Source organism: Monoraphidium neglectum (genome assembly GCF_000611645.1).
Source record: "Monoraphidium neglectum strain SAG 48.87 unplaced genomic scaffold scaffold00927, whole genome shotgun sequence".
Classification (NCBI taxonomy): domain Eukaryota; kingdom Viridiplantae; phylum Chlorophyta; class Chlorophyceae; order Sphaeropleales; family Selenastraceae; genus Monoraphidium; species Monoraphidium neglectum.
The window spans coordinates 1-11,728 of record NW_014012701.1 but is presented as its reverse complement, the minus strand read 5'-3'; the positions used below and the strand labels follow the sequence as shown (position 1 = coordinate 11,728).

Below are 11,728 nucleotides of genomic sequence, written 5' to 3'. Positions count from 1 at the left end.
GGGCGCCACGCGCTGAGGGCGCGCACGCGCCGCCAGCCAGCGGCCGCCGCCCGCGCCGCTCGCTGCTTGCGCCGGCCTGTGCCGGCGGCGTAGTGCCTCGCTTGCGCCCTGAGGCGCCACCCCACGGCCCGCTGGGGCCAGGGGCGCAGGCGTATGTACCGTTTCCAAACAGCCGCAAAGGGCCCTGTCGCGTGCAGCTGCCAGGTGCATACCCCGGCCGCGGCTTGTTTCTCAACCACTTTGATAATTTACGCTGCAAAGCGGACCCACCACCTGCGCTGTCGCCGCCACGCATCAAGCACCGCGCTGCGCAGCCATCCATCACCCATGCGCCTTCAGCGCCGGGACAGCGCACACTTCTTCACACCTGATATGATACAATTTCCGCCCGGGGCAGGCGCGGTGGCGGGGGCGCAGTCGCCGGTGCCGCGGCGGTACCCCGCGCCTTTCTTTATTTGGCACGTCGTGATGAGGGCGCTCCACGCCTGATGAGGGCGCCCCGCAACCGCCACGGCCTGGACAAAGCATGTCCCCCTCCTCTCACCGGACGCCACCCGCCCGGGCCGCCCGCGCCCCAGCGCCACGCTGCCGCCACGCGGGCGCGGCCCCCCGCGCCGCCCGGCGTGCCGCGTGGCGCCGCGGGCCCCGACAAGCACTTGCCTATTCGTGACGCACCTCACACGGCCATTCGCTGCCGCAGGGCCCCACACCCAGTCAGCCCTAGCCTGTCCGACGCCCGCGGCCCCCTGCCACCCAGCGGCATTGCAAACACCAAATCGCCTTTGGAATCGAAGCATCTGGAACTTTGGATGCGCAGGGATGACCTGTATGGGATTGCGGAGCCTCAAGGAGGCCCTGGCCGTGAGCTAGTCACGTGAAAGGACCGCCCACCTCATCGCATAGCTCGGCGCCCGCTCACACGCACTCATGCACGCGCTGGCCGGCGCCGCGCCGGCGCCGCGCCCGCTTGCGCGCAGCGCCCGCGCCGGCCGTGACAGCCAGCTCGGCTGCAATGCGGAGCCCTGGTCCTTGGAGGCCGCAGCCGCCACTGGCTCAGCGACGGACGTGGCGCTTGCCGGGTTGTCATGGGCCCGGCTTGCTGCCAGAGATGAGCTGCGCCTGGCTCACTCTGTGCGCAAGTAGGCCCTGCGCCCGCGTCGCGCTTCCCGAGGTTTTCGGCCGAGCGCGTCGCCGCCCGCGGCCCAGCCGCCGCCCCTCGCCTCGGGCTGCCGGAGGCAGGGAGGCCACCAGCCCGCGCAGCCGCGCTGCTTGCCTTGTACAAAGTAGAGTGTCTGTGTGCCCGCCGCACTGCTGGCAGCCATCCACCGCCGCTGCCGAGGCGACCCCTCGCGCAGACCGCCCCGCCCGGCGCCGCGTGCGGGCGCAAGGGGGCGCCGCGCGGCGAGCAGGCGTATGACCCTTTTCTAAACACTGTGACATGCATTCCTGTTACAAACGCTGCTTGGAGTACATACAACAGCCGATCGGCAGCCATGGGTGTACAAGGGGACAGGCAGTCGGCAGGCAAGTGTCGATAAGGGAAACAAGCAACCAGCAGCCAACGGATCGATAGAAAAACAGCCAATCAGAGCCAAAGGGTCAATCAAGGAAACAGCCAACCGGCAGCCGAGGGACCGATAAGGGCCGTGGCAGGCAAAGAGAAGGGGCGGGGCCCCTTGGGCATTGCAGCAGCAAGGGGCCGCAAACGGATCCGGGTCGAGCCCCTTGGGGGCAGCACGTGCCGTGAGCCTGCGCGGCGCGGCGCCCACGGGAATCAGGAAGGCAGGCCAGGGTTTGGGCGCGCGTGCGCGCTAGGCTCTGCTATTGGAGCCTGCGCGGGCGGGCGCCGGGCGCCGGCGCGCATGATTGCGGCAGGGCGCCATGTTTACGGGAAAGACGCGTCGAAATGGGCAGGGGTGCATGCGTGTGCGCGCCGCGCGCGGCGCACGCACGAGGGGGGTTTGGGGGCGGCCAGGACAAGCGCCGGGCGGGGCAGGCATTGAAGGCGCTTGGACGGTCCCGTCCCAAGGGGGCGGAGCGATGAGGGCCGGCTGCGCCGGCCGGGGGCTGCCGACAGCGCCCAGGGCCGGCAGGCAGGGGCGCACTTGCGCCACGCGGCGCGCTGGCGGTGTCTTGGGCAAAGGGGAAGGGGATTTGGGCCGACAGAGGCAGTGCGTGAGGCAATGCCAGGGGGAATGCGAGGAGTGGCACCAATGGAGGGGAGGCGGTGATGAAGAAGGTCCAGGGGGGGCCGAAGGGCAACCCCCACCACAAGAATGCGGAAAGGTGGCGTGTCGCAAGCGGCACTGTGGCGCGCTAGCCGTCTCAGGCAGGCGTGGAGCTCCGCGCAGGGTGGCCGCGTGATCAGCCACTGCTAGGACGCGGGCGCCCCTCCCCGGCCGAACAGGCTGGCGGCGGGGCTGTGGGAGCCGTCAGGGGCGCCCAAGATGCCGGCTGCGCCGCGAAGCGCCCGCCGCGACAGCAGCGCGTCCGCAGGCCCCCCTCACGCCCGCCGCGCGCACGTTGGCGCGGCTGCGGGTAGTCAGTACAGCCCCGCCTGCGCGGTGGCCAGGAACTCGCGCATCGATGCACTCGTCCGGATATCATCTAGCGCCCCGGCCCGCGCCGCCAGCGCCTCCACCGCCGCCAGCCGCTGCCGCAGCTCGCAGTTCGCCGCCTTGAGCCGCCGCGCCTTGTCGGCGGCAGCGGCGCCGCGGCGCGACGCGCGGGAGGCGGCGTCGTGGGCGGCTTGGAGCTCTTTGCGCATGGTGTGGCTGCGGCTGAGGCTCTGCTGCGACACGGTGCGCGCCAGCTCAGATACCTTGACCACGCTGCGGCGCAGGCGTTTGTAGGGCATGCCGTTTTCGGGGCGTGGGCAAGGGACGTGCGGGACGGTCAGGAGGAGCGCAGTGGAGAGGGGGTGAGCGGCGGGAAGAAACGCCGTGCGACAGAGGGGCGCAACACGGGCAGCGTGCGCAGCGCGCGCGCGGGGCCGCGTGCGTGGCTGGCGCGGCCGCGTGCCGCCGGCTGGCGTGTCGCGTCGCAAAAGACTCCGGTGCTGCTGCGCCCACCGAAGGTACTCTTTCTGCAGGGCCGCGTAAGACTCCTCCATTTCCACCTTGTTCTTCTGCACCCTGGCGCGGCTGATGGACAGCTCCTGCGGGGAGGGGGGGATGGAAGGGGGGGGGTGGGGTGCAGGGTTCCTGATGGGTGACATGGGGCCGCATCTAGCGGAAGCAGGCGACTGAGGAGCGGACAAATTGAGACAGATGGACGGGATGAGGGCACTGTTGAGCGTGAGCACGGCGAGAGAGGGCGCGCAGGGGCCGGGCGGTGGAGCAGCTGCGGCGGAGCGGCTGCGGCGGCCGCGGAGCGGCCTGGGGTGCTCGCGAGCTGGGGGGGCCAGCACTTTGGGGGCCGGGCGCGCAACAGCGGGTGGTGCAGCGACTGCGGGGGGCTGTACTTGGCAGAGCGGCGGAGCAGAATGATGCGGGGCTGGGCTCTGCCGCCCACCTTGATGATTTGGCGCAGGTGCTCGCACTCGGTCTCCTGTTGAGGTGGCCAGCCGCAGCGGTTGGTGGGCGGCGAAGGGATGGGACTAGAGAAAGGGCCCGTAGTGGGACGGTCGGCATATGCGGGGCCACCGCAGGAACAGCGTGAATGCAGCGCAGATCACGTGCCGCCAGCAGAGTCGCAATTCGAGAACTGCAGGCGGCCGCGGCGCCGACAGGCCTGTTTGGCTCGTCAACCACCGCCGTGTCAGGCGACTGGGCGCACCTTTTTCGTGAGCGCCTCCCTCAGCCCGCGCATCACAAACTTGATCTCCGTGGACGGCTCGTCCACCTCAAACACGCCGTGGGGCTGCGCCCAGCTGGCCTCCGCCCCGCCGCGGCCACTTCCACTGCGCGCCCGATCGCCAGGGGCAGCGTCGTCGTCGCTGTCGTCGCTGCCGCTGCTGCTGCTGCCGCCGCTGGCGCCGCCCCTGACGCTGAGCTCGATGTTGCGTGTGAGGCCGGTGAAGGAGGAGCTGCGGTCGAACTGGCGCTTGCTGTAAGTGTAAGGCATCGGCAGCAATATGGGCGCGGCGGATGCGCTCGCTGCGCCGTTGGACGAAGTCGCGCATGCCGAGTCCACCACGTTGGGGGGGCTGCAGCCGGGATCGTCGTCGAATTGCATTTCTGCATGCATGTTTTGCTGCTGATCGGCCTCCCGCGGCGCTGGGACGGCCACCGGGGAGGGTGTTGCGTGTTGCTCCATGCGAGTGATGCGAGGGGCTAAAGACAGCAGCGATTGGATATCCACAAAATCCACGCGTACTTTCCAACAGGGTGCCGATCTCCTGCAAGCCCTCACCAGAGCTTGCAACAGGCGGGAAGGGGGACAGCGGAAGGATCGACGCTTGAAACCATCTTCCGCTGTTATGAATTCACCTTCAGTTAACCGGAAGTTTGATCTCTGCGCACACTCGCTGGACGGAGTGCCCATGGCGCGGGGGGTTACCCGACACACTCAAACTTGTCAGCCTGCAAGTACCACACGGTGTGGTGACAAGATGATTCTGGCATGGAGTGTGCATACGTGTAGCAAATGCACGGGCTGTCATAGCCTTCGGTCGGCCCCGCAAGCCGCTGAGTGCAGCCCCCCAGGTGGCTGTGGTGGCACCGCTCTCGCATGCCAGGCTTGTCATGGTCGCTTGACCAGCTGTCACAAGACCATGCAAGAAGACAGGACAGGACCTAAACTTGCTTACATTCACACGCACAGCCATGCTATGTGGGTTCCGCTGGTGTTTGCATCAGCTCTCACACTAGTGAGGAGCACAGGCGGGTGAGCCTGCCTAAGCTGGGGCAGCCGTGGTTGTAAGGCACTTCATATGTGCATAGGATCCGTTTCTCTCGGGGGGAGGAGGGCCTGTGGCCTAGAACGCTTGTGAACAGGGTGAACGGTGCCACCTTGTGTCCATGGAAGCTTGAGAGGCATGCGAGCGCGCACGGAAGGCACGTGGTGCAACCCTGCAGAGCAGGAGCAGGGGGAAATCGTTCTGGCTGCCATCGCGGCGGCCACACCCGCTCACAGGCACAGGCCCGCGTGTTTGGGGCACTGCAGAGATGGCGGTTGGCGCAGGGCCTGAGGGCGTTGCGAGAAGGCACGCCTTGCTCAACGCGTGCCTGGATGGGCACCCGGAGGTGAATAGGTGCACGGCCCCTGCTACCGCAGGGGTGCAAGGCAGGCTCGCGGTCAGCTCTTTGACCCTTTTGAGGTTGAGGCCGCCTGCAACACGCGGCTGTGCAGCGCGGCTTGTTTTCAGCAGCATGCTACCTGGGGCCGTGCAGCAGCGTGTGCTGTATGCGTTTCAAGTACTCCAGATCATCTGAGGTGCATGGGCGGCCACCGCCATCGCCGCACCTCATTCAAAAGGCGCCAGGCGTCCCCGTAGGAGCGGCCGCTGCGGCAGCCGCCGCGCACACGGCGGCAGCGGCAGTGGCGGCGCCCCGGCTGCACTAATGACGGCGGGCGCTCACAGCTTCCCGACGAGCTCGCTGCGCGGGTGCAGGTAGCACCGGATGCCCTTTGTGCCGGTGGTCTGCAGCGTCATCGCCGTGCTCTCCCGCTTGCGGATGCCCTCGCGCCCGCCCATCTCCGGCGCCAGCTCGATGCGGAACGACGCCAGCAGCTTGGCCAGCAGCGTCATCACCTCCATCTTCGCCAGCGACTGGCCGACGCAGTTGCGGGGCCCCTCTGAGAACGGCATGAACGTGATGCCGCGCTTGCCGCCACTCTCGCCCTCCTTGCTGTTGTAGACCCAGGTCTCAATGGGCACGTCCACCCACCGCTCTGGGCGGTAGGTGTGGGGCTCGTCCCAGTTGTGGACCGTGTTCTGGATGGCAAACAGCGGGGTACCCACGACCGTGCCAGAGGGCACGGTGTAGGGGCCGACCTTGGTCACCTTGGTGGCCATCCTGTTGGGCGGGAGCGGCAGGGAGGGTGCTCTCAAGGGCGGCATTCATGGGTTTAGGCACACCGTAAAGGTCTCAGAAAAGGAAAGCCTGCAGGATTGTCCTGGGTGTTGATCAGCATTTCAACGTGTATGCAGGTGGCAACCCACATCCAGCCCGCAAGTCGCAGCGCAACAGCGCAGGCAACATCTCCTGAAAACGCACGCGCGAAGACAGGCTCGGCCCGCGCCCCCACCTGCCCATGATGGACACCACGGGGAACATCCTCATGCCCTCCTTGGCGCAGGCGGCCAGGTAGGGCATCCTCTTGAGGTCATCCAGGTCCAGCTCCCTGGGGGCGGCCCCCTCCTTGTGCAGCAGGCCCAGGGAGTCCAGCTCCGCCTCGATCTTGTCCTGGGCGTGCGGGCAGGTTGCGATGTTGAAGAGCGTCCAGCTGGTGGTGTGGCCTGGGGGGGGGGTACGGGATGCGGGGTCGGGCGAAGGTTGGTTTACTGTTTGCTGGAAGGAGGAATAGGGTCCCGATCGCATGCGGCAGCGCTTGGAGGTGTTTCGCAAGGGGTGCGGTTGGTTCTGCATTGCTCTGTTCAGGCCATGCAACTTGGTCTGACACAGTGCAGGGCTGATCATGCATGACAGCAGCAGCAGCAGCAGCAACGGCAGCAGCGGCAGCAACGGCAGCAGCAGCAGCAACGGCAGCAGCAGCAGCTCTAGCGGCAGCAGCAGCAGCAGCAGCAATGTCAAGCAACCAACCGCCAACCACTGCCGAGCCTGCTGATGAGCAGCACAAACGCTGCATCCGGTCGACAAGCACAGCTGCTAGTCGGCCTCACCGGTGGTCTCGAAGCCCTCCACGAAGAGCATGCCGATCTCTGACAGCATGCGGTCCTCGCTGATGTCGGGGTGCTCGTCCATCACGCGCCACACCTGGGCGGCGATTTGGAGGCATGCCCACACCTTGTCGGGTAATGGCATGTGTGGAGGCAAAAATGGCCATTCCGAGCAACCTACAGATGAGCAAGCCAACATGGAGGAAGGAGCCCCGTGGGACGAGTCATCAGCCATCACCCTGTGGAGCACCCCACCTGTGCGCCGATGTCGCTGTCGTCCTCCGCGGGGCGGCCGTCCTGGCGGATCTTGTTGAGCAGGAACCGCATCTGATCCTGGAACTCCTTGAACGCCGCGGCGCCTGCGCACGAGAAGGGTGCGGGCAGGGCGGCGCGCGCGCACCGCCAGATCAGCTGAGCGGGATGACCTGGCAGCGTGGGCGCGCGCAGCGTCGTGCCGGCCTTCCATGTGAACTTGTTTCCTCCTGGAGCGCTGCGGGTTGCGCGCATTAACTGCGGCCTGCACCATGCAGGGCTCACCCTTGGGGCCCGTCTGGAACCAGTGGGGGAACTTAGGGCGCAGGGGGTTGATCACGCGCAGCATGACCTCCGTGAAGCAGCGCGGCAGCACGCGCTGGGGGAGCAGGATGCGCAGTGGAGGGAGCGGTCAAGATTTGGCTTGCATAGGCCGTGCCGACGCCCACACGCACCTCTGCCATGCTCGCAATGCGGCCTCGAGGACAAACAGCTTTGGCAGCCAACTGTCTTGCAAACTCGGCACGACGCCTGCTTGCTCACAGCCCCGCCTCTTCCTCACACAATTCCGACGCCTCACCGCAGTTGCACCTCGCAAGCGCTGCACCGCACCATCCCGCCCTCAAGCCGCTAGCCTGGCCCATCAAGAGCAAGCGGCCAGCATGTAAAACACGCACGATTGCATCAGAAACAGTGAGAATCTGAGGGCCCACGCACCAGCAGGTGGTCGTACTCCGGCACGTCCTTCTCCACGCTCTGGTAGTCGTGCCCAAAGCCAGCCAGGCCGATGACGTCCAGCGTCACCCGCAGCGCCAGCTGGTCGACGTCGATGGAGGCGGAGGGGCCCAGCGCGCCGGCGCGCTGGATGACGCGGTTCACGCGCTGCAGGATCATGGGGTACTTCTTCTGCGCGGTAAAAGCGGGGGCCGGGCAAGGGGACCGGCAGGGGGGGGGAGGGGAGTTGGGATGTATGGAGGGTAGCGTGTTGGAGGGGCGCGCGGCTATAAGAGAGAGGGCTGGTGTGTCTGCGCGTTTGGTTGGTCGGCACGGTGTCAGGGCCGCTCATGCTGGGGGGGGGACTCATCAGTTGCGCATGGCATGCTTGGAGGGGCCACTGCCGAGCTCCCCCGCCGCCCCACCTTGATGTTCTGGAACGCGAACGACACGGCCACACCCTTGCGGATGGCCTTCCACTTCTCGTCGGCCGGCGCGGTCAGCAGGTTGGGGTTGCCGTGTGGGTCCGTCATCTGCGTTGATGGGGGTTAGATGCCGCGCAAGGGTTTCGCAACACAGGAAGGGTGCATGCCAGGTTTTCCAGATTCAGATATCACCGCCTCTGATTGCATCATAACTGGCGCAACATTCAGGGCCAGAGTGCATCGGCCCTGATCTGAGCATAGGTTTGTTGCATCTCAAAGCAGCAGGCCAAATGGATGATGCCGCTGCAACCGCAAATTCCGTCGGCAGCTCCTGCTGCCGCCGACGCTGCTGCTGTCGCTCCTGCTCCTGCTCATGCTGCTGCTTTGGCTGCTTCGCACCTTGTTGATGGGGGCGTAAGTCTCAAACGCCTTGTCAATGGCGCCCTCCCCGCGGCCCATGATGCTGCCCAGGGCCACCGGGTCAGTCACCAGCAGCACGTCGGTCCAAAAGAACTTGATGCGGCAGATGCCACCAAACCTGCCGAGCAGCGGTTCTGAGCTTAGTTTCCGGGCTTGAGTTGTGCGCACAGCTTTGGGCGCCCATGACAACCGGCTGGGAGTACAGTCCCTTCTGCTTGACAGAGACGCGGCTGCCGCGCCGGCTTGCCGGGCCCCCACAATCGCCCCATCCCTGCTATTTGCGCGGCGCGGCGCCCGAACCGAGCCGCCTCCGTGCGTGCACCCATGGCCACCCGCCGCCGCCCCGCCCCCAGCCGCTTGCCGCCGCTCACTCGTCGTTCCAGGCCAAGAACTGGCGGTGGAAGTCCGGCTTGAGCAGGGAGGGCGCGTTCCCCACCAGGGGCCAGGCCTTCTTCCAGGGCCCTGGCACCTTATCCAGGTCGTGCTTGGTGGCCCTGGATGAGGGGGGAAAGGGGTTGTGTGCATTGGGTTTTGTTGATATGGTATTGCATGGGCTGAGAGTGCTGCAGGGAGACTCTGTTTTTTCGGCTAAACATCATGGTGTGCATCGCATCAAATCAGCCTGTCAGGCGATTTTTGGCACGCGCTGAGCTAGCCCATGCGTTGCTTCACACAGCTTCTGGGGGCCTGTGCCCCTATAAACTCTGTTGCTGACGGGGTCTGGCGGTGTGTGACAGCCGCAAAGCGCTGCGCAATGGCTGCGCCCACCTGCAGGCTGCAAACTGGCTGAGCCTCACTGCAGGCTGCGCAATGGCCAAGCCCCGTTGCAGGAGCCCCGCCTTGTGATATCAAGGGTAACCCCCCTCTCGCCTTCTCCTCACGGCATGTGCATACACACGCACACGTCCGCACGCGGCGCTCGCACATAAGCTGCACCACCCACTTGGTGAGCGCCACGTAGAGCATATACAGGGTTCCCAGAATGGCCACCAGCACTGCCGTCTCCGTCGGCCCCGCGGCGACCACGGACCGCAGGAGAGGCGCCATGCTGGCGACGTCAAAGACGTCAGACATGGCTGCAGGCGCAGGCTTCAAGGGGGAGCACAGAGAGGAGCGGTATGTTTAGGGGCCCCGTGCGATGCGTGGGGCTGCTGTGCCTGAGGCGGTCGCGGCGACGCGGGCGAGCGGCCGAGCCACCGCAGTCATGGCGCATTTGCACGCCAAGAAAAGCGGTGCCCCGAGACATATTTTTGGTGCTCCTTATGAAACATGTACAGCACCGGGAGCCCTCTGCATTGGCAAGCGGGGATGAGCCCGGCCCCCATAGCCGCTCGCGGGAAGGTTTTGCAGCCGAGTGGGCGACACAGAGCCCCTTTCATATATGCAGACGATCACCTGATACTCGAGCCTGGCGAGGTTCTGGCGGGCTGGCGCAGCGCCACGGAAGAGATGCCAGCCGGTGCTGTATGCGTCGCCCCCCACAGCGCAGCTTTCCGAGCACCTTCTAAGTAATACAATGCTCAAACCACAACAGGATTTGCAAATGCCAGACAACGGGAGATCGAACCTGAGTTTTCTTGATCAATACGGTATCGGCTCGCCGAGCGCGGGTGACATCCAAGGCTCCTGAGACCATTGAACTAAAAGAGCAAAACGTTACTGTTTCTTGGATGACGAAACCTGCTTGCGTTGCAGCACAGTGCGCACAGATCCTCGCAGGAGGCCCCTTGCGGCGGCGACGGCGTGCAATGGCATTCGCATGAGCGTTCGTTTTGCTTGGTGCCACGTGTTCCGGGGTAAAACACGCTCGCAAGTGACAGTTATCATTCTTAGTCAGCGTGGCCGCAAACGGCTTGAATGCGGTGACTGCCTGCCAGGCAGCCCGCCAGGCTGGGCGAGCCCATCACAAGACCATCAGCCTCAAATCTGATGGCAAAAGTCCGAGGGGTGTCGCAGCCGCCTCCGGCTGAAAAGCACACACCCTCATGCCTGCGAGTAACCCGCCTTGTAAGAATTCCTTGCAGAAGTGACAACATGGACTGCCAGAGGGCGCCGTCCCGTGAAGGGTGGCAGCCGCAGCGACGCAGTGACGACGCATCACAGCAATCATCCGCGAGGCATCTGCAACGCTCAGCCTGGGGTGCCGATTGCCTGCTGGGCTGTGGAACGTGTGCTAGCACGTGCGCACGCTCCAGGCAAGAAAGGCAACAGAGCGCCCATGGCGCAGCATGGCGCGCACGGCCCGGGAAAGCTGCGGGCGCAGCCCGCGAGGGGGGGAGGAGAGGGTGCGGCAAAGTCGACGCCCACCAGGAAGTACAGCGCATAGGTGAAGGACAGCTGTCCCACAGGCGCCGCGTGGCAGCAGCTGGCTTCCCCGCCCACACAGCCAGCGCGCAGGCCTGCTGACGGACGGAGCTCGGCCGCTGCAGCCGACAGGCAAATCGCGGCGACGCGCGCGGCACGCGCGGGCCGCCGCCAATCAGGCGGGCCCCGATTTAGGCGAGCACGGCGGCGGCGGTGGAGACGGCCTCTGATCTGGGGTGCAGGTGGCAGCGAATGCCCTTGGTGCCCGCTGTCTGGAGCGTGAGGTGCGTGCTCTCGCGCTTGCGGATGCCCTCGCGCCCGCCCATCTCCGGCGCCAGCTCGATGCGGAACGACGCCAGCAGCTTGGCCAGCAACGTCATCACCTCCATCTTCGCCAGCGACTGCCCGACGCAGTTGCGGGGCCCCTCCGAGAACGGCATGAACGTGATGCCGCGCTTGCCGCCGCCCTCGCCCTCCTTGCTGTTGTAGACAAAGTTCTCCACAGGCACGTCCGCCCAGCGCTCGGGCCGGAACTCCTCCGGCGCCTCCCAGTTGTGCTTGGTGTTGTGGATCGCGAACAGCGGCGTCGCGACGATGGTGCCCGCGGGCACCGTGTAGGGCCCCACCTTGACCGTCTTCTCCGCCACGCGGGCCATGAGGGACACGACGGGCAGCATGCGCATCGCCTCCTTGAGGCTGGCCGACAGGTAAGGCAGCCGCTTGAGGTCGTCCAGCACGAGCTCGCGCGGCGGGGGGCAGCCGGGCTTGTACAGCAGCCCCTGTGCGTCGAGCTCCGCCGCGATGCGCTCCTGGCACTCGGGGTGGGTTG

The 11,728-nt window shown here is 66.1% G+C and overlaps 3 protein-coding genes across 3 annotated transcripts; all 3 read right to left on the bottom strand.

The window, feature by feature from the left end:
- Positions 1 to 2,542: 2,542 nt before the first annotated feature.
- On the bottom strand, positions 2,543 to 4,176 carry MNEG_5961 (hypothetical protein; the record flags this gene model as incomplete). The annotated part of the gene is made up of 4 exons (XM_014045563.1): positions 2,543 to 2,831; positions 3,072 to 3,157; positions 3,514 to 3,549; positions 3,778 to 4,176. The coding sequence occupies 4 exons, from the start codon at positions 4,174 to 4,176 to the stop codon at positions 2,543 to 2,545; spliced, it is 810 nt and encodes a 269-aa protein (XP_013901017.1).
- Positions 4,177 to 5,518: 1,342 nt separating this feature from the next.
- Positions 5,519 to 9,642, bottom strand: MNEG_5960 (putative cytochrome P450; the record flags this gene model as incomplete). Its single annotated transcript, XM_014045562.1, has 10 exons — positions 5,519 to 5,960; positions 6,193 to 6,403; positions 6,788 to 6,881; positions 7,040 to 7,143; positions 7,322 to 7,415; positions 7,754 to 7,942; positions 8,176 to 8,283; positions 8,575 to 8,713; positions 8,967 to 9,089; positions 9,539 to 9,642. 10 exons carry the CDS (start codon positions 9,640 to 9,642, stop codon positions 5,519 to 5,521), a joined length of 1,608 nt encoding a protein of 535 aa, XP_013901016.1.
- Positions 9,643 to 11,090: 1,448 nt separating this feature from the next.
- Positions 11,091 to 11,582, bottom strand: MNEG_5959 (hypothetical protein; the record flags this gene model as incomplete). Its single annotated transcript, XM_014045561.1, has 1 exon — positions 11,091 to 11,582. The coding sequence occupies one exon, from the start codon at positions 11,580 to 11,582 to the stop codon at positions 11,091 to 11,093; it is 492 nt and encodes a 163-aa protein (XP_013901015.1).
- Positions 11,583 to 11,728: the final 146 nt, after the last annotated feature.